Below are 22,283 nucleotides of genomic sequence, written 5' to 3'. Positions count from 1 at the left end.
GGCTTCCATTAACCATCGTTTAACTCTTTAAATCAATTTTGTTAGATATTGTTTGCTGGTCAGTGACTACTCTGTAATATTCTGTTTTTTTAAATGACTGGGAAGAATCACTTTACCTCCTTGTTTAAGGATTCTGGTAAGAACAGGAATGAAAGTATTTCTCTTTATTGTACCTGATAATTTTGGATGTGTGTGGTGTATGTGTTTGAAAGAGATGTAAGCTATTAAGCAAATTATAAAACATTGAGACACGAGAGACTGGTATGACAGTTTTGTGTAGTTTTAATAATTTGAGGACCTTGATCTTGTAATAATCATGCTGTAGATTGAAAGTATATTTTAAAAATCACACAAAAGGAGATGTAACCTTAAGTAGTAAAAATACCCAAAAAACCCCACTAAATTTATAGAAAATATATCAAATGTATCTTTATGGGTTGACGAATTTAGCTTAAAACTGAGTGAAATTTGATCACAAGCAATAATATAATGAAAATATCCATATGACAAAAGATAGATGACCAAAAATTTGGTAAATTGCTTTATTTGGTTCAGCAAAAATCCAAAAGACAGAATCTTTTGGATCATGCTTTAGACCTTGATACAATTAAATTTGACCAGAGAAGAGCTGAAGATGGACCTTCCTTCAAAAGGAAAAATCAGTGATCAGTCCCAATATTTGTAAGTGGTCCCTATATTTTCATTCTTCTTTGTTTACAACATGCCCTGGCATCTTCTCTGTGAGGCAGTCACACTGATTGCAGTCAGTAAAAGTGCCGGATTCAGCAGCATGGATAGTTACGGTCAGAGTTCACGTGAATATTTCTGTTTTTCGTGCTGTAAGTGCTCTCTACTGGCTTATCCCAAGCTTCTCTCTGTCCATGCCTACAAATGCACAGCCCCCATACCCAGCAACAGACCCTCTTTTATAGATTTAATAGAAGTTGCTAGGAAATTCATTCCTGAAGAGTTATATATGTTGCCATTTTGGCCTGTAGTGTCAACTGAGTGCCTGAAATCATTTGATTTTTCTTATCATATGACGTGTGATGCATACATTTAGAAAACAGACCTAGGATTAATTTTCTTGCCTTTTTTTTTTTTTGTATAGCATCATTTCAGTGTTCTGATTTGGAACTATGCTCCAGAATAACTTACTAGAGATCTGGGGGAAAATGTCACAGCCTGAAAAGGTAATCTAGATCAATTCATCCAAATTTTTATATTTTGAGAGATGACTAAAAATGGACCAACATGTATATTACTATCCACTACATGGTCCCCACTCTTAGATAATTTGTAGCTTGATATAAGATACAGCTGTATTATTGTCAATGGCAAAATACCCTTAAGTGTTACATTATAGAATAAGAATTTGGAGAGAGAGGCAGAAAGGGTGGAAAGGAAGGAAGTCTTCAGATTCTTCTTTACTTACTGGAAGAATTAAAAAACGAACAAAAAAAGAAACCCAACAAGGAAGGGGATTGGTAGTATAAAGGAGAAAAATTTATTACAGAGACATTTTCTACACAAAATAAGATTCCCTCAAATGTGCAACTGCTCATTCTCTGTATTTTACATACATTAATTGTAAAACTATAATGTTTTATTCCAGGCATGGTGCTAGATTCTGAGGGTTCAAGGCTGAAGACTAAGTCCTACAAAAAATTCACAGTCCAATTTAGGTTTATAGATATATTAATCGACAGTAATGAAGAAACAATACAGTAAAAGTGTATTCAAAGTTTGATGAGATCTCAGAAGTTGTTTTCAGATGTTTTTCCCAAAATTGGATTTTGGAAGTTGTGCTTTAAACATAAAAGAATGAAATTAGGCTTTTATGAAGCAGTTTGAGAGCCTTGATTTTAACTGTTTACTGCTTTTGGCTGATAAGAACCTTTGAATGAGATGCTACCAAGTTACATTTGGTCTTTTAGAGATTGTGCTGCTTTTCTTAATGACTGATTTTATTTTATTATTTTGCTTTATTTTCTATTAATGCAAAACAGTAATTTGTTTAGTTGAACAACTTTATTTTTATAATCTCCTTGTATTCTTTTTGCTGCCATGGTTTATTTGGTGTGATCATGGATAATAGAAGAGCAGGATAGTTTGAGGATTTTGTCATCTGCAAAATGGGTCTTGATATGAGGATCAGATGAGAACATATGCACTCCACTTTTGTGTACAAACATCTTGAATTTATTAAACACAGAGTTGAACCAAGAATAAAGTGGATTGGTGGAGGTATTTTTATTGAAGTATAGGTGATTTACAATGTGTTAATTACTGCTGTGCAGCAAAGTGATTGAGTTATATGTACATATATATATATATGTTTAGTTATATGTATATTCTTTATTTAGTATTCTTTTCCATTATGGTTTATCACAGGATATTGAATATAGTTCTCTATGCTATACGGTAGGACCTTATTGTTTATCCATTCTGTATATAACAGCTTACATCTGCTAACCCCAAGCTCTCAGTCCATCCCGCCCTGAAACCCCATTCCCTTGGCAACCACTAAGGTTGCCACAGAAACCACATTGTTCTCAGTGTCTGCGATTCTGTTCCATAGGTAGGTTCGTGTTATAGTTTAGATTACACATATAAGTGATGGCATATGGCATTTGTCTTTCTGACTTGCTTCACTTAGTATGATAATCTCTAGTTGCATTGGATTGGCATTTTAATCAGGAGAAAATCAGGTGAGGTTATGGATTAGGTTGACATATATATTCTGTCACTTTTGGAAACTGGAAAGTGTTTAAGCCCATTTTCAGTAATGTGAATAGATCTTTCTTTGCAAGATAGATCATTCTTTAAGCTTTCATCTGTTAAATCATCAGAAGAATGGCAAGTCTTGACAATGTAAACCTATGTATCAACTATTGAGATATAACATGTTAAATTTTGCCATATTTGCTGATCACAGAGGTTTTAAACATTTGAAAGTAGGATTGTTTTTACTTTTGCTATTTTTTAGCATCTTCTGATATTTGAAGATAGAAGAGTACATATGATTAATTTATTTCTAAGAAGTTGTATGTTTTTCATAGTATCGTAGACTCAAATTATACTTCAGATGGAAGTATAATTTAATCTAATCATAACCCAGGAAGGTGCAGATAGCCAGAATTCTGAAAAACCTACCTGAGCAGGAAAAGGGGATTCTCCTATTGGGAAGTACATTCATGGTTATCAGTTATGTAAAGGTATAATGGTTCTTTTAATAGCAGGTCCAGAATAAAGTTCCATATTGGCCTTTTTAAAAGAGGTAAATAACTACAAAAATGAGCTTTGTTTTTAACTACTCACACATAGATTAAGCTTGGTAGTTGAGCAACATAGCATCCAAATTGTAGATTTTCCTTGCAACATTTTGAAAAGTAAACTACAAACCAAGATTTTGAAACAAAATAAGGAAAATCGGCTGTATGCAGTGTGGAGGGAAATAACATGTGAAGAACTCAGTTCTTGCAATTGGTTTCTAAAAGCTTTGCTTTCATCCCTAGCTTGTAGGGCTTTTACTTTCTTTTATGTAGGATCACTGCTGCTGAGCTTCTCAGTTGTGTCCCATGTTTAAGTTCTGGAGCAAATTTGTGCTACACCTTTTCTAGTGGTACAGTGAAAAAATTCCAGGCAGGCTCCTACCTCAGGCAGCAGTTTTCTTGCTTTTCAGACTTTAAGATTATCTATTCTTAGTTCATTAATTTAAATAACAGTATAACCCTAGAATTGCTGCTCTGATTGGAGATTTCGTTTTGGTTAATTTTGTTGGAGAGTATTGATCAGTGTTTTGTGTGTGATGTGTGTGTGTTAGTCGCTCAGTCATGTCCACCCCCACGGACTGTAGCCCACCAGGCTTCTCTGTCCATGGAATTCTCCAGGCAAGAATACTGGAGTGGATTGCCATTCCTTTCTCCATTGGTCATTGTTCAGTTCAGTTCAGTTCAGTCGCTCAGTCGTGTCCGACTCTTTGCGACCCCATGAATCACAGCGCGGCAGGCCTCCCTGTCCATCACCAACTCCCGAAGTTCACTTAAACTTGTGTCCATTGAGTCAGTGATGCCATCCAGCCATCTCATCCTCTGTCGTCCCCTTCTCCTCCTGCCCCCAATCCCTCCCAGCATCAGAGTCTTTTCCAATGAGTCAACTCTTCGCAGGAGGTGGCCAAAGTATTAGTTTCAGCTTCGGCATCAGTCCTTCCAAGAACACCCAGGACTGATCTCCTTTAGGATGGACTGGTTGGATCTCCTTGCAGTCCAAGGGACTCTGAAGAGTCTTCTCCAACACCACAGTTCAAAAGCATCAATTCTTCGGCGCTCAGCTTTCTTCACAGTCCAACTCTCACATCCATACATGACCACTGAAAAAAGGTGTTTTTAAATGCCTTTGATGTACTTCAAAAGAACCCCTGAGGCTCCTTTAGGCTAATTTAGATCTACCTTTCTGAGCCCTTACATTTCTTTCAGCTGCTATAGATCATTTATTCTTCTGCTGAAAATCATAGTAAAAAAGTTAGCAGAAAAGAGTATATACCATTTTTAAGCCACCTCTCACTAAAGCAAGGACAGAAAGGCAGCATGAAGTAGTTGGTGATGGTCACCAATAACTCAGTTTTTCTCAATTTTTTTTTTTTTTTTTTTTGTCATTTACATGGACCAGTTCCTCTTGGAAACTGTGTCTTTCCTTATGAGATTAACATATAGCTGCTTCAGGCTCTTTTACCTCCATGCTAATTTGAAATTTCTTAGTCCCATTCTCACTTGTGAGCTCCAGTCTTTAATTTCCCACCATCTTTAGAGTGAAGTGAAGTCATTCAGTCGTATCCGACTCTTTGCGACCCCATGGACTGTAGCCTACCAGGCTCTTCCATCCATGGGATTTTCCAGGCAAGAGTACTGGAGTGGGATGCCATTTTCTTCTCCAGAAGATCTTCCCCACCCAGGGATTGAGCCTGGGTCTTCTGCATTGTAGACAGACGCTTTACTGTCTGAGCCCATTTAATTTTACTAAACTGTCTCCCAGATTTACTGTTTATACATTTTATTATTACTGAAGTCCATTCTCCTGAACTTTGGAAGCTTGCAGTCATCTTGAAATTCCCTTATCTCTTTCATCAAATCTCTTGAAAAGTCGTGTCTTCCTGTGCACAGTTTCTTCAACTTGTTATATGCCTCATCCATTTTTACTGTCTCCTTTTTAATTTTAGTGGATTTTGCTTCATATCCAAATTATTTCAGTAGTCTTTCTATTGAATCTCCTTCATCTAGATCACCTTTCCCCTCTGATCTATCTGGTACAAAGTGACCAGATTAGTTTAATTAAAATGTCACTTGTTTTATTGCTTTCTTGGTAAAAATCATACTGTTCTCCTGCATTACTAATAAGACCAAGTTTAAGTTTTGGCCCTGCAGGGGATGCATTTTTGCCTATCCTGTGTGTTTCCCACTGCTCTTTGAGATCATCTCCTTCTTTAAGCAGCATGCTGTGTGTAGTTCTTTGCACATACCATATCTGTGCTTTTCTCCTTGCTTTTGTAAATGTTTCGGCCCATGCCAGTGGTTTCACTGCTCCCCCCACCCCCAGTCTCTCCAAATCTCTCTGGATTTGTTCAGAAAAGCTTCAATGATTCCCCCAAGTCTGTACTTGTTTCCTCTTAAAAAATAAAAGTTTCTGGGTATTTTTTCATCTTTCCTCAAGTAGATCATAAACTGTTTGAAAGTAGGCACTCAGGTCTTCCTGGGTAGTGTAGTTGTAAAGGATCTGCCTGCCAATGCAGGAGGCAGAAGAGACTCAGGTTAGATCCCTGGGTCAGGAATATCCCCTGGAGTAGGAAATGGCGACCCACTCCAGTATTCTTGCCTAGAAAATTCCATGGTCAGAGCAGCCTGGGAGGCTACAGTTCATGGGGTCACAAAGAGTTGGATGCAACTGAGTGTGCTTGTGCGCACGCGGGTGCACACACACACACACTATTCTACCTTTGATTTTGTGCATGGCAGTTTTTGTTTGGGTTTTCAGTAAACATTAAATTTGTGAGGTTATTAAGAAATTCAACTTGAGTGTTAATATAGTAGACACTTGTATATTCAAAGATGGTTTATTGAGATTTTTTTTTTTTTCCTTTGCTAGTTTGATTGAAGTCAATCCTTGGCAGTCATTTTTATTCTGTAAATTTTGTAAAATTTTGATTAATTGATTTTCTGTTTAAAAACTATTGCTTCCTCTAAGATTTAGAAGTTTGTCAAAATGTTTATAAAAATTATCAATGTGTTTCCAAGAAACCAGTCAAAATATGATGAATATGTTGTTTAGTATGTTAATGGGAACAATAATCCAGTAATTCTCACTTCCATGCCTGGCTAAATGAAAATATTTGGAAGCAACAGACTTCCTCTGAAGATGTTGTAAGAGTATGAATTTTGAATTAAGAGTTTTGAATTAAGATGAGAGTTTGAATTAAGATGAAAAAATACTCAGTAGTGTGACTATAACTAAAATACTTCACTGTTTTTCAAGAATAACTTAACATATTTGCAGATTTACTAGAGGATGACTGAAAGACTGCTATGTAAAATAAACCAAAAAGATTTTCAACTTGGAGAAAATATGCACAAGTAAACTGTATTAAGAGTCTGTGCTTCAGACTTGAGGATTGTGTGTGTGTATGTGTGTGTGTGTGTGTGTGTGTGTGTGGTGGAGGGAAGTGGGGTAAAAACAACAGGAAGTATTCTCACGCAGGAATGCCAAATTAAGTTAATATTTAAAAATTGGTTTGTATAATTCTGTCTTCTGTTTTGGATTTGAGCTCATGGAAAACAAAAACCATATTTGCCTGATGTTCCACGTCTTTGTACCACTGTAAGAAGAAAAGTTCTAGGCCCGAAAGACCCAAAGAACAAATGAATACAGCATTTTACGTGTTCTAGTCAGAGACACTACCTGGATGGAAAGTTAGCTGCAAACATTTTTCTGTGTGAAAGTGTTAGTCACTTAGTCATGTCCAACTCTTTGCGACCCCATGGGTTATAGACCACCAGGCTTCTCTGTCCATGGAATTCTCCAGGCAAGAATACTGGAGTGGGTTGCCATTTTCTTCTCTAGGGGAGCTTCCTGACCCAGGGATTGAACCTGGGTCCTCCTACTTTGCAGGCAGATTTTTTTTTTTACCATCTGAGCCACCAGGGAAGCCCCATTTTTGTGTGTATTTTCTTAATGAAATGATTAGTACTCTGTTAAAAAATAAAGGAAATCAATATGTAATTATAAAACTGTTTCTTATGCCAGTTGTATTGCATGATTCTGTGCTTTAAATATTATAGCATTCTGGCAAAGTGAATCTGAGAGCTAGTAAAATGCAAAAAAAAAAAGATGAAGAATCGGCCTAGAATACCACTAATAAAGATGGTGCTCTTTTCCACTGTCTTGGAGAAGTATTCACCATCACAGTGCTCAGGAGTGTATTGTGATTAGAGAGAAAACAGCAACCTTATCTTTACTTTCAAGCAGGTTATCAGTGTTTGTCAAGAAATATATTGTTCATTTACCTAATTTAAAGCACTTTTTGTTTTTCATCATTTCTTACATGTTTGTATCACCTTCTGCTTGGTTTTCTCCTGTTTTTCTGCTTAAGTAATACCCCAGAGTTTCACTTCTTTTTTTTTTTTTTTGACTTCTGCTATAAGAGATACCTTTTAAAAATCTTTCCAGGATATTGAATATTTTCCTTGTTTCTCCTACAGTTTTGTTTTTTTTTAATCAAAGAACAGTCTCAAAAAAAAAAAAAGAAAGAAAACAGTGTCTTTATAAGAATTTTGTTAGTTCCTCTTCAAAACCAGAAGACAAAAAAGATTGCCTTACCTTGTTGACCTTCTGAGTATGTAAGTCAGGGGTAAGAACTCCATATTTCTATGAAGTACCATTGATAGAAAAAATTGGTCAATAAAGTACATAGCATGTTGTATGACATGTAGTGGGAGAAGAAGGAAAATCATAGAAATAGGATTAAAATAATTAATACTTAATGGCAGGCTTGAAGGTGTTTTTTGTTTTTACTTATTAAGAAGTGATCAGATGCCATCATGACAAGAGATGGTTATTTTCATTCTTTGTTAAGCCAGGAACATAATTTGCGAAAGAAGAGCTATATTATTATTTCTAATACCGAAATGTTCTTCTTGGAAATGATTTCATTGTTTTGAGCCCCTTTCCTCTCTTTTCTAAAATATAGTTTAATTTTCTGATCTAGTTTGGTTCTATTTTGGAACCAAACAAAATTATGACAATAATTTTTACTCAGAAACTTTTCAACCCTGAAAGTTTTTTAAATTAATTAATCTGTGTTTATTAAGAATGAACATTTTTTTACTTTAACTTTAAAATATTAAATGTAGAGCTTGCATTTTCAAGATAGGTTTACAGATTGGATTTCATAATTGGAGTTATCTCTTCATACGTATAAGCCCTTTTACAAAGGCTGTAAACAATAGATCACACACCTTGTAACTTGTCTGAGAAGCATAATCCTCTGGAACCTAAAGGACACTTTTCATGCAAGAGCAATGTAAAATAATTTTATAATGAGATTCTATTCTCCTTTCAGAGCAGATCATCTAGCAGCATATTATGACATGGTAAAAAATCATTTATGTCTGAATGCCTTCATACACTTAAAGATGAAAGTGTTATCACAGTCAGGATTGTTCTTACAGTAAGGGGGTAATGTTAGTTTTATTTTCCTGCTCTCTCAACTCAAATGATGGAATAATCAATCTGCTCTCTAGTTGAGATTCTTTTAAACTGTTTAATGAAGCTTGTCAAGTTTTAGATCTTTTGGGGATGGTGTCTCATATCTTCCAAAGATCACACTGTGGTTTTCCCATAGTGTATCAGGTGGCTGGAAGCTTAAGATGACCGTTACATCTGTCTTGGTGATTGACTTTGGAAGAGTCTTGAAGCTGATCTAACTTTCTCAGATTGAACTTTCAAGCTGTGATACTTTTCTTGAAGCTATTTGTACATTAATTAATACAGAAAATTTCTTAGCAGGCTTATTGTGTAGCTTGAGGTAGATGCTCCCCCACAATCTTCCCTGCTTCAGCCTTTCCCCTTGTGTCTCTCTGCAGTACTTGGCATATAACCACAAGCTGTCTTATGTTGTGTTTTAAAGTTTTCTAAGGAAGCTCTGGCATGTTCCCATCTGGCACTGTGTAGTATGTATAGCGAATGAAACTTCTTGTGGAACTGAATCTTGTAGTTATTATCCTTTCTTTGAAGTCAAGGGGAGAATTTCTCATTAAAATTACATCTTTTGCTTGTTTTCTTATATATATGTGTGTGTGTATATATATATACTTTTTAGGTAGAAAGGTAAAGTTTAAGAGACATTGAGCGAATGCTGAATTGTTGCAACTCCAGATCCTAGAGCCCATACCACACCCACTCTCAGTCTAGCAATAAGTAGTAAGACATTTGGAAGCCCTTTTCCCCATCCAGTCTTGACTGTTAAGACTGACAGCAAGGATTTAGCAATGAGAAATACTACGTACTTTGTTCTGCTACCTTTCAACAAGAATCAGCATGCAAAGTTGACATTTCCTGACCAGAATTTGGAAGACTATAATGTGATTCCCTGGGCCTTGATTCCAGAAGAAAGAGCTCTCTGAATATGGGTTTACTAGTTGGTGGTGAAGTCATGAGTCACCAACTGTTAGGCCAGATATTATCCCAACTATATGTCCAGATATTATCTCAATTTATGGAGTAAGGTCCCTGAGTTCTCCTCTTTCCTTCCACAGGGCAAGCAGGAGGACTTCAAGACGACAGTTCTGGAGGGTATGGAGACGGCCAAGCATCAGGTGAGGGTGGCATTAGATGCTTGCCACTTAGCAAGAGCCGCCAAGTCAGGGATTGATGCTTGCTAGTGTCTTTGGCTGTGGTACCCACATTTTAGCCAGAAGCGCAAGGGAAGAACTATAAGCCACAGGATAGAGTAGTATAATAGAAAGTGTAGCCAGAACAAAGGCAAGCAAAATCTTTTGAAGTCCTCAGGCCGATCTCAGCCCTCCATTCTTCTTCATGTTTTTGAGGAGATGGCGGGTACTTTTCTCCCCAGCAGACTTTATAGTAACAGCAAACATGATATAAAACATAGCTTAGGAATCATGGGACCTTTACACAGAACTATAACTTAATAATACACAGAGAGGGGAAGCCATAGACTGAAAAATAGGATGGAAAGGCATTCTAAGATTAGTCAAAGGAATTATGTGGGCAAGTGACTCTTTAGAAATGATTGTTAAGTGGTATTGGATACAGTTTTTTCAACTAACATTATTACATAATTAATTTTTCAGTTTTAAACATTTTGTTTCTCACATGAAAATTAATTTTTTAAAAAAGTCTGCTCAAAGTGCTCTTTATTTTCAGACCAAACTATGAGATTTTTAACTTCTAGGAAAAATTAAAGGGTTAAATGATTTATAGGGGCCCATTTGGAACAGTTAAAGTTTGTTCCAGGAATCCAAAGTAGAGTTGTCTGGATTTCATCCTTTACCTCTTAAAGGATGTTATTGTATATGCCAGTGCTCAAAACTATTTTGCATGTACATTTTGATAGACTTGGAATAGGTATCACTTTTGGAGTTTGTCACTTTTCAACTCTTAAATCTACTTCAAAATTATTTATTACAATTTGTGTACAGCAGGTCCAGGGAATATTTGTATTTTACTCTCTTGGATCAAAGATACTTCAGTGGTAGTATCTAGGGGATCCAGAATGTTAGAAGTAGACTTCTTTAAATGCTGTCCAAAGAATTGAAGTTTGATAATCAGTACATGGTTGTCTTAGAGGAGTTAAAATTCTCATTTATCTGGCAGATAAATCTTCAACAATGCTTTTCGTCAAATGATGCATGATTGGATCTTCCATGGAACTGCCGAGGAGCAGGGATAGCTTTTAGAACTTTTAATCTTGAAGAAATAGAGTTTTCTTGTTGCTTTTTGTTTTTACATGAATAATTAATAAACTTATTCTTTCGCTTAAGAAAGTAAAAGCAGACTTCCATACAAAACTGGTGCTACTAATTTAATATTAGTAGAACGTGAGCTTTAGGTGTCCAGGAATGGTGGTGACTATTCTGAACCCGTCAAGGTCTCTTCAGATCTTCATCTTGTACAGCTTGTTCAGAAGCATGCATTTGTGATATGATCAGTCTGAGTTAGAAAAGTATGCTTATAAGTAATCAGTATTCTTCTCTTAACAAAACCATGTGACCCTCATGAGTATCTTGGGACCAGTATCATATCTTGACCTTAAAAAATCACATCAAGTTGGTATTTACATCCTAAACCTTAAAAGTTAGTGGGGAACTTGAGGTCATCTTACCTAGTTTTCTGCCTTCAAACATATGGTGTTTGTATCACCCCTGTTTTATCATTTAGGTCCTGAAACACAAAGTTAAATGACTTGGCCAGGAATATACCAGCAGTGGAGGAGTGAGAACCCAGGGGTCTTGTTTCTTATGCATATACTGTTCCTTACATTCTGCCTCATAGAATCATTTAAAGTGTGCATTTACCCTAAAAATTAAAAATCTAAAGCATAAGAAATGCTCTCCTTTTTCTTCCTTTTTCTGTCTTTTTATTCTTTTATTTTTAAGCTATTATTAGACTGGATATAGTGCATCAGGGCTTCCCTGATGGCTCAGACGGTAAAGAATATGCCTGCAGTGCAGGAGACCCAGGTTTGATCCCTGGGTCGGGAAAATCCCCTGGAGAAGGGCATGGCTACCCACTCCAGTATTCTTGCCTGGAGAATTCCGTGGTCACAGGAGCCTGGCGGGCTACGGTCCCTGGGGTTGAAGAGTCAAACCTGACTGACTAACGCTAACACGTGGTGCCTCTGCAGTTACTGATTTTAGGAAGTTTATATGTACTTCTTAGCAGGCTCTTGTTTCCATCCTTTAGCTAGAAATCTAGTTATAGGTAAATTTTATCTACTTTAATGAAGGTGGGAAAGCCAAGAAACTCTCATGGAGTTCTTCTTTTCTTTTCTGTTGTCATATCTCTGTTACTTTATTCAAGATGCTGCCTGTGTTCTAACAGAATTGGAGGGAAATGGTTTCATGGAATAGAGGTCCTAGAGCCTCACTTTCCCCCTCCCTTTTTCTGTCTAATTAATAGATCCGGAAAGGTCTAAGTCATTCCCTTAAATATGTAACTATTTTTACTTTGTTTTCAGAGAAAGTATGAGCCAGTCAGACCCTTAGACAGGGCAGTTAAGCTTTAGCATGACTGCATTTTGAAAGGTGATGCTGGAAATACCCTGTGTTGAAGTGGTAAGACAAACAGAGGGCAAGACTGGTATGTAGGCAACCTTGGGGCTTTTAAAAATGTCTTTGAAACATTCTGAATTTCCAGAATACCAGGCTCTGTTAAGTACACACAGACACCAAAGTATAAAACTATTCCAGAGCCAAGTGTAAATTACTTGTGAATTGTGTGTACTACTGATACTTTTAATAATGATGTTGTTAAAGACAATTATATTCTGTAAGATTCTCCCCTTTAAAGGAGATAGTGGTCTGTTCATTTTGGAATATTTTTAAAAGAAAGAATGTTTTGATTTAGTGTCTGAGCAGTTTAATTTCCAAATTTTTTGTTTCTTTGGGGAAAAGTTAGATTTTTAAATCTTGTACTTTTCATCTTGATTTTGATAATGGTTTCCTTCTTTGAAATACTAGTCTCATCCTTAAAAGCTAGAAGGAAGTCAGTAATTACTGAGAATTTTTAGTAATTTAGTAATTACTAAAGTAATTTTTAGTAATTTAGTCCGTTTTTCATTTTTTAAAACTTTAATTTTAAGAATAATTGGGCTTTTTTTTTTTTTTTTTTTAGCTATTATGCAGAAGTTAGGGATGGAGAATATTGTTATTCCACATGTACATTAATGTTACAACTTTGGGCTTCTTTAATTCCTTTTGTTAAACTTTTGATGTTTGATCAAAAGATAATTTAAAACTCGTGACTGATATAAAATTTCTTGTTACATTTTCTCCAGATTTCTCAAATTAGACAACTATATTAAAGTGATTTCTGTTGATAACACTTGGAATGAGAAACCATATATAATGTAAAATTTAGTGGGTCTCCCCCCCTTCCCCCCCCCCCCCCCACACACACACACATGGTTTTTCTGGCTGTCATGACAGTAGTATTTTGCAATGGCATTGATAGTCAGGGACCACTTATTAAACATATGTATAGACGATATATAACTAAGAAAGAAAACTGCCCTGTTTTGGGGAAGGAGAAGTAAAGTTTATAGAGTTCATTGGTTTTCTTGTTAATAGTATATACTCATGAAATATACCAAGATATAACCTATATTTGGTTCAAATACTCAGGAGTAGATAATATTTCTTATAAATGTGACATATTTTTAGACTTGGCTTTATTTTTCGTTTAGTTTATTTATTATGATTTGGTAATACAGGACTGGGGACTTGGAAGCTGTAAAGTATTGGAAACTTTCAGTTTACAGAAACTATCAGTTTACTTCTGATAGTCAGCATTTCTTCTTTTCATGCCTTGATTTCCTGCTCTACCCTCCACAGTATGGCCGTTTTTTTTTGTTTTTTCCTTAGAGAATAATTTCCCTGAGAGTCTTTAATTTTAGGTTGTGATTCATTGACTATGAGGATTATTAATTTGATCTAGTGTTGTGAATACATTATTTGTGCCCTCATTACTTACTGTGGATGAATGGGTTTTAATGTTTGTCTCCAAGAACAGCATTCCCTAAGGTACAGTAGCATTGGGCATTTTTGCTTATCCTCTTGTTAATCATTGTTTTTTTCTAAATCGTGTTTAGACATCTTTACGGAAACAGAGCCTCAGTAGCTTAACTGTGGTTCTCTGAGCCCCACCTTGCCTGCTTTCTTCTTTTTGTTCTCCTGATCTCACTAATGCCTTTTCTTTAGTGTTGCTTCCATCATCAGTGCTTCCAACTTCTTGTTTTTTTGTGCTTTTAAATGATTAAATATGGATATCTGGTACCTGTTTTATTACTTACATAATTACTTCAATGGTACTGAATTTTTAAACTCTTTAAATTGTGTCTTGATATGTGCAGAAGCTGATGGTTAAGTGTATATTTATAAGATCACCCTAGATAGAGAGCACCAAATCCTAACCCGTGGACTAGCAGGGGAAGATCATCTTAGAAATAAAAGTAAAATATATGAAATGTATTTCTTAGGACATCTTATAAAGATGTACTTAACCCCCAGCTTATAAAAATTTCAATTTAATACCCAATTTAAGACTTAAACTTGTTAAATAAATTATATATATGTATATGTAGTACTTTCACTCACCTAGAGCCAGACATCCTGGAATGTGAAGTCAAGTGGGCCTTAGGAAGCATCACTACAAACAAAGCTAGTGGAGGTGATGGAATTCCAGTTGAGCTATTTCAAATCCTAAAAGGTGATGCTGTGAAAGTGCTGCACTCAATGTGCCAGCAAATTTGGAAAACTCAGCAGTGGCCACAGGACTGGAAAAGGTCAGTTTTCATTCCAATCCCAAAGAAAGGCAATGCCAAAGAATGCTCAAACTACCGCACAATTGCACTCATCTCACACGCTAGTAAAGTAATGCTCAAAATTCTCTAAGCCAGGCTTCAGCAATACGTGAACCGTGAACTTCCAGGTGTTCAAGCTGGTTTTAGAAAAGGCAGAGGAACCAGAGATCAAATTGCCAACATCCGCTGGATCGTCAAAAAAGCAAGAGAGTTCCAGAAAAACATTTATTTCTGCTTTATTGACTATGCCAAAGCCTTTGACTGTGTGGATCACAATAAACTGTGGACAATTCTGAAAGAGATGGGAATACCAGACCACCTGACCTGCCTCTTGAGAAACCTATATGCAGGTCAGGAAGCAACAGTTAGAACTGGACATGGAACAACAGACTGGTTCCACATAGGAAAAGGAGTACGTCAAGGCTGTATATTGTCACCCTGCTTATTTAACTTCTATGCAGAGTACATCATGAGAAACGCTGGGCTGGAAGCAGCACCAGCTGGAATCAAGATTGCTGGAAGAAATATCAATAACCTCAGATATGCAGATGACACCACCCTTATGGTAGAAAGTGAAGAGGAACTCAAAAGCCTCTTGATGAAAGTGAAAGAGGAGAGTGAAAAATTGGCTTAAAGCTCAACATTGAGAAAACTAAGATCATGGCTTCTGGTCCCATCACTTCATGGGAAACAGATGGGGAAACAGTGGAAACAGTGTCAGACTTTATTTTTGGGGGCTCCAAACTCACTGCAGATGGTGACTGCAGCCATGAAGTTAAAAGACGCTTACTCCTTGGAAGGAAAGTTATGACCAACCTAGATAGCATATTCAAAAGCAGAGACATTCATTACTCTGCCAACAGAGGTTCGTCTATCAAGGCTGTGGTTTTTCCAGTGGTCATGTATGGATGTGAGAGTTGGACTGTGAAGAAGGCTGAGCGCCAAAGAATTGATGCTTTTGAACTGTGGTGTTGGAGAAGACTCTTGAGAGTCCCTTGGACTGCAAGGAGATCCAACCAGTCCATTCTGAAGGAGATCAGTCCTGGATGTTCATTGGAAGGACTGATGCTAAAGCTGAAACTCCAGTACTTTGGCCACCTCATGGGAAGAGTTGACTCATTGGAAAAGACTGATGCTGGGAGGGATTGGGGGCAGGAGGAGAAGGGGACGACAGAGAATGAGATGGCTGGATGGCATCACCAACTCGATGGACATGAGTTTGAGTGAACTCTGGGAGTTTGTGATGGACAGGGAGGCCTGGCGTTCTGCGATTTATGGGGTCACAAAGAGTTGGACACGACTGAGGGACTGAACTGAACTGACTTAATATAGTATATGCAGTAACATATTTTACTTGCAGTTAATAGTAAAGCATTTCTAGTGTTTCTACCAGAAAAGATGGATTTCTTGCTTTCTTTTGTCTCTTCATTGTAGTCGCCTTAGTTTCTCTCATTGCTTGCCAGCAGTTGAATTATGAGAACTAGTGGATGGTGCTGTTGATGAGACCATATGTTCGTTATTAAACGTTAGATCCTCTTCATGTTCCCTGTTGTTGTCCTAAAAAAAGTATGTGATTATGTTTTTCATTCCATAGCCTCTTTTGCTTTCTTGTTAGTCTTTTCTCCTTTACTCTTATTCTTTAGTTTTAACATTTATTATATACTGTTAATAGTGCTAATTTTAGTTAAGAGTGTCCTCAAGTATTTTAAAGCTTTTTGTGGATGAAGAAGATTCTAAATGCCTTGTTACGTTTTTTTAACGTATATTGTTTCTCTCATTAGTAAACTGATTTTAGGAATGTTAAGCTCAAAAGAATGACTACTTTTTAAGGGTGTTTTCAGCTTTTGAGCAAATTGAAAGTTTTTTTTTTAAAAAGGAAGTGAGATCAGTCTGTGAACAAGCCAAAGCTCTACAGAAGTTCTTCAGGCAGAAAAGGAGTTTGAGGCATAATCATTATCCCTAGTTCTATATTCACTTGCATGTTTCCCAGAAACCGTTTGCTTTTTTTTTGCTAGGTGTGGAGGGTGCAGCTTTCCAGAGTAGACTTCCTCATGACCGAATGACTTCTCAAGAAGCAGCCTGTTTTCCGGATATCATCAGTGGACCACAGCAGACCCAGAAGGTTTTTCTGTTCATTAGAAATCGCACAGTAAGTTTCCTTGTTAGCTTTTTTCCACCTGAATTCTAAAAGGTACATATTACTTTATATAGAATACGGGGGGGAAAGTAGAGAGGAAAGAATTTTTAAGTTATCTATAATACTATTATCCAGAGATAAACACTGTTAAAAATTAGTTTTTTTCCTCTAGGTATTTTTTTAAATGTATATAATTTTTCTTACAAAATTGAGCTCCTCTTTCCATGCATTCTTTGGATTCTTTTCATTCTTCAGTAACCTTATAAACACACGATAAGAATCTTTATAAGCTTTTTAAAAATATACTTTAAAAATAGTCACTTTGTCTTTCCTTCTCAGCATAAGAGAAGCCCTTATTCTGTTCTGCTCATCTGGGTCATCATCTTCCTCTGGCTAAATGATTGTTTTTAATATCTGTGTAATATTTATTTGATAGGTGGGTCATACTTTTAACTGTTGGGCAGTTAAATGTCCATTTTACTTATTAAAGTGAAGCTCTGAACAGCTTTATGCATTGTTGACTCTCATCTCTGATTATTTCCTTATGATAGAATTCTAGATAGAGTTCTAGAAGGAAAACTACTTTCTCAAAAAGTATGAACACTTTTTAAGATTTGATACATGTTGTCAGATTACTTCCCAGAGAACCTGACCCAGTTAATGCCCTCATTGAGTGAAAGTGAAAGTGTTAGTTGTTCAGTCATGTCCAACGCTTTGCGACCCCATGGACCGTAACCCACCAGGCTCCTCTGTTCATGGGATTTTCCAGGCAAGAATACTGGAATGGGTAGCCATTGCCTTCTTCAGGGGATCTTTTCAACACAGGGATCTGAACTCGGGTCTCCTGCATTGCAGGCAGGTTTTATGGTCTGATTGATGATAATCTTTGCTGCTGTAGTAGGCCAAGATCATTTCATTTATCTTCCATTTCTTTGATTACTTAGGCTGATTGCTTTTTCATATTTGTTAGTCATTCGCATTTCTTCTGTGAATTTTTCTTTTACGTTCTTTATTCGTCTGAAGGTTTTTGTTTTTTTTTTTTTTAAATTTGGCTGCCCTGGGGTCTTAGTTGGCCTGTGGGATCTAGTTCCCTGACTAGGAATCAAACCCGGGTACCCTGCTTTGGGAACACAGTCTTAGCCACTGGACCACCAGGGAAGTCCCATCAGAAATTCTTTAACCATATACTGTTCAGAACATATTTGTTAAACTCTGAAAGTGAAAATGTTAGTCACTTCAGTCGTGTCCAGCTCTTTGCGACCCCATGGACATAGCCTGCCAGGCTCCTCTGTCCATGGAATTCTCAAGGCAAGAATACTGGAATTCTCAAGGCAAGAGCCATTCTTTTCTCCGGGGAATCTTCCCGACTCAGGGATTGAACCAGGGTCGGCTGCAATGCAGGCAGATTCTTTACCTGCTGGCCGAGCCACCAGGGAAGCTCCATTAGTTATACTCTGGTAAAACAGAGTAGAAGAAATTCATGTTGAATTTCAGCTATTTTGGATATAGCTGAATAGATACTCAGAGATGTCTTTTTATTCACCACTAACATCTTTATTTTGACCATTAGATTGTAAAACTACTGCTAAATTTGGATTGTTAGATGCTATTTAGCTAGAGTGATTGGTAGGTTTGTGTAGTAGTGAATAAAGGTTCTTTTTGTGAAGAAAAAATTGGGTGTTTTTTAAAAAGTGAATGGAAAAGTCTTAATGTGCATTTTTGAGGCTGATTTGTCTTATAATTGAATCAGCTTCTGTGTATAGCTTGGTAACATTCGTTCTAAGTAGATTTCAGACAAAATTGTCATTTTGTTGTTTCATCTGAGGGAAGTTTTCACTTTTTACTTGAACTTCAGTGGTAGATTTATAGCAATCGCTGTTTCCTCTGATTCATTCCCTGTGACAGAAGTCCAGATTTGAGGAAGGACTAAGCGCAGGTTTAGAGTTGTGGTCTCTGGCTATAAAACAGAATTTAAGTCATTCTTTCCTATAAGAACTGTGTCACTTGTCTCATGTTAAATTGCATCCTTTGCTTCCAGATTTTAAAACCACAATTTTAGAATTATTCAACTAGAACTTGTGATGTGAGCTTTGTATTATAAGATGGAAGGAGGAAAAAGGCTTATGTTGAAATTTGATGGGCTTGGGCCCACGGCATGATTGAAGAATTCCATTTTCCTTTTGACAGTAGCCACAGAGAAAAGCAGAGGGTCCATATGAATTTGGTCATATCTCTTTGTAACTGAATTTATTTACACATTAACTCCTTTGAAATTTGATGGAGCAGTATTTATTAACTTTTAGCTAAGATTTAAATATGATAGTATTCCGCTGGTCTTGCCTTTTGTAGAAGAGAATTCATGTTAGAGGCCATTGATTGTACCTTAATATTTGTCATTCCTCATTTTACTGCTTTTCCAGCAGTATTAGAAATAATTGACTCCTTTCTTAAATACACAGCTTCCTTAGCTTAACACAGTATTCTAGTTTTTCTCTTGCTTCCCTGGTTGTTGTCTTCTCTGAATGATTTGTAGGGTTGTCCTTAACAACAGGCCAACTGTGTGAACTGGTTGGAAGTCCTTAAGGTCCTCTCCTCTCTCCCCTGTTCTTTCCTGCTAGGAACCCTTCTTCTGCACACTTGACTTCAGTTATACCCATAAGCAAGAGGCTCTAAACCTCAACTCCCTGAACCCCAGCTACGTATCTGGATGCCAGTCTTTCAGCTCCTCTTATTGTCTTTAAACTCAACTCATGATCTCTTATTTCAGTGTCCCTCATTCAGTAAATGGTATACCAATGCATTTAGTTGTGCAGGCTAATAACTGAGGAGTTACCTTTTGCACACCACATCACCACATATCTAATTGATCATTTAATTTTGTATCAACTCAGTATCTCTGGAGATATCTAATCCAGGTTTAAATCCTTGTTGCTCCCAAGCTGAATGATTTTGACAAGTTACTTGGTAGGCCAGATATTTCCCAGCTTCTTTAATTATTCACTCATTTGCCATGGTTTTGTGTTTCATTAGTTTCTTTGTCAGAAATAAAACCCTTACTGTTTCATTGAAAGGAAAATCCATATTTGAGGCAATCAAATAGTACATGTCTATTTGTATGTAACACGATTTTCTGTCATTCGATTACAGTTGCAGTTGTGGTTGGATAATCCAAAGATTCAGCTGACATTCGAGGCCACTCTCCAGCAATTAGAAGCGCCTTACAACAGTGAGTAGTATGTTCCATAGGACTGGTCTTGAACCGGATTGTGAAAATTGATATTTTCTTGCAGAAGCTCATGGCTCCTTGATATTGAATTTGTTAATTAATTTTCATACATATATTCATTTTATTTCACACCTGTGCTGTGCAAAAGTGAGCCTTTTAGCAAAACTGTTTTGTGTGTTTGTAATTGTTCTTCTGAATTTTTATTTGTGTTGATAGGTGAATGAGTTCAAGAAATTGCTAATAATCTCTCCAGACCTGTGTTCCAGCTTTAATCCACAGAGCACTTTGGCGGCATTCAGTTGGCTGTATATTTGGCTTTTTCATTTGCCACTTGCCACCAATGGTCTTGTAAAGATTTTCCCAAAGTAAATGAGCACACTACTACTATTTAAAGGGTTGGTTTTGTCCTTCATTTCATCTGTATTGGGATGTCATTCTTAAAAATTGAAGATTATGTGACAGGCATTTTGGACTACCACACAGACTTAACACTTCTCACATCACTTTCCTAAAGGAGTCATATGACTTGAAGCTTAGGGAAAAGATGAATAGAATGACTTCATGATGGAGAAATAAAGAAGAATCAGAGTTTTCCATTTAAAGTGCTAAAAAGATAAACTTGTATTTAAATTCATTTTTCTGCAGGTGATACTGTGCTTGTCCACCGAGTTCACAGTTATTTAGAGCGTCATGGTCTTATCAACTTCGGCATCTATAAGAGGATAAAGCCCCTCCCAAGTAAGGACTGGCCAATGAATTTCATTGTTTTAGATTAGATTCCAGAAGGCTTTTACCATTTTATTTTGATTTCTGATCCATATTTACAGCCAGAATATTCCCAAGCTTATCTTCTTATAAGTCAAATTTAAAGTAAAATCTCCTTATAAATATGAATTTCCTATAATTTTTGGTTTGATAAATACTTGGTAAAAGAGATGAATTTCCAATTTAAGAAAAAATAAAAATAGTTGATTAAAAATGAAAAATCAGTTATGAAAGTAGGAGGTTTGTTTTCTCTCATTGAGCAGTTCTTTAATGCAGTGATAAGAGTTGCATTTTTATTTTTTTTAATGCTGTTTACCCCTTTAATGGTGTCTGGATAATGTCTGCCAGGAATCAGAAGATAGGGATAATCTGAGAATTAATACATCTATCTGTTTATTTGCACTTCCCTGGTGACTCAGATGGTAAAGAATCTGCCTGCAATGTGGGACACCTGGGTTCGATCCCTGGGTTGGGACAATCCTGTGGAGGAGGGCCTGGCAACCCACTCCAATATTCTTGCCTGGAGAATCCCCATAGACAGAGGAGCCTGGCAGCTACAGTCCATGGGGTTTCAGAGTTGGACACAACTGAGCAACTAAGCACACATATCTGTTTATAATACATTTATTTTTTTGCTTTAATAATTTTTTAAAATTTATATATTTATCTGGCTGTGCCTAGTCTTGGTTGTGGCATATGGGATTTTTAGTTGCAGCATGCAGGATCTTTAGCTGCAGCGTTCGAACTCTTAGTTGTGGCATGTGGGGTCTAGTTCCCTGACCAGGCATCGAACTCTGCATTGAGAACACAGAGTTCCAACCACTGGACCACCAGAGAAGTCCCCTCTGCTTTAATAATTTTTAAGAAAAGGAAAGACTGCAGAAGACAGCTTATAGAAAATAGCTTTAAGAATCAGTTGGTTGACTGCTCAAATTGTCCTAGTATAATTGTGAGGTAAATACGGGAGATTATGCATAATAAGTTTACCAAGGGTCACAGACACTGAAGCAAGCACGTGACTGAAGTAATGAGAAAGTAAATTTTAAGGTAAAGAATTCCATTTATAAATTTTAAACATTGAGTTAAAGTATAAGTCTCAGATATTTGTTAATTTGTATTCATATAGTTTCCTATTTTGAAAATAACTAAATTATTTGTGAGACATCATAACGTAAAGAATTTAGAAATTTTCTTGATAAAAAATGATAAAAACTATTAAAACTGTAACAGTGTTTTAATTCTTGCTCATTTTTTATTTTCAGCTAAGAAGACAGGAAAGGTAATCATCATAGGCTCTGGGGTCTCAGGCTTGGCAGCAGCTCGTCAGTTACAGAGTTTTGGAATGGATGTCACACTTCTGGAAGCCAGGGTAAGAATTTTAGTTTGGGTTTAGAAGCCCAACCTGATGAAAATATGGTAAAGAAATTATCTGTGGTAAATTAAGGAATCATACAAATTGAACTAAACCAAATTGATTTAAATAATACTCAAAAGTATTTTGATAGTGTTAATAACTACATCTAATAAAGCTTTTTTGACAATAAGACTTTGAAAAGGGCTCA

The 22,283-nt window shown here is 36.5% G+C and overlaps 1 protein-coding gene across 2 annotated transcripts in view; it reads left to right on the top strand.

Annotated features, from left to right (window-relative positions):
* KDM1A (lysine demethylase 1A) overlaps nt 1-22,283 on the top strand; it is a 66,067-nt gene that overhangs the window by 15,681 nt on the left and 28,103 nt on the right. The window contains exons 3-7 of one of the 2 annotated variants that reach the window (XM_055574201.1): nt 9,807-9,866; nt 16,609-16,742; nt 19,878-19,956; nt 20,602-20,694; nt 21,984-22,090. In XM_055574201.1, the coding sequence (XP_055430176.1) occupies nt 9,807-9,866; nt 16,609-16,742; nt 19,878-19,956; nt 20,602-20,694; nt 21,984-22,090 (473 nt within the window). The remainder of the gene's footprint in view (nt 1-9,806; nt 9,867-16,608; nt 16,743-19,877; nt 19,957-20,601; nt 20,695-21,983; nt 22,091-22,283) is intronic. The other variant, XM_055574202.1, reaches the window with a different exon arrangement.

Source organism: Bubalus kerabau, chromosome 3 (assembly GCF_029407905.1).
Source record: "Bubalus kerabau isolate K-KA32 ecotype Philippines breed swamp buffalo chromosome 3, PCC_UOA_SB_1v2, whole genome shotgun sequence".
Lineage (NCBI taxonomy): Eukaryota > Metazoa > Chordata > Mammalia > Artiodactyla > Bovidae > Bubalus > Bubalus kerabau.
This window is presented reverse-complemented; position numbering and strand designations above follow the sequence as displayed.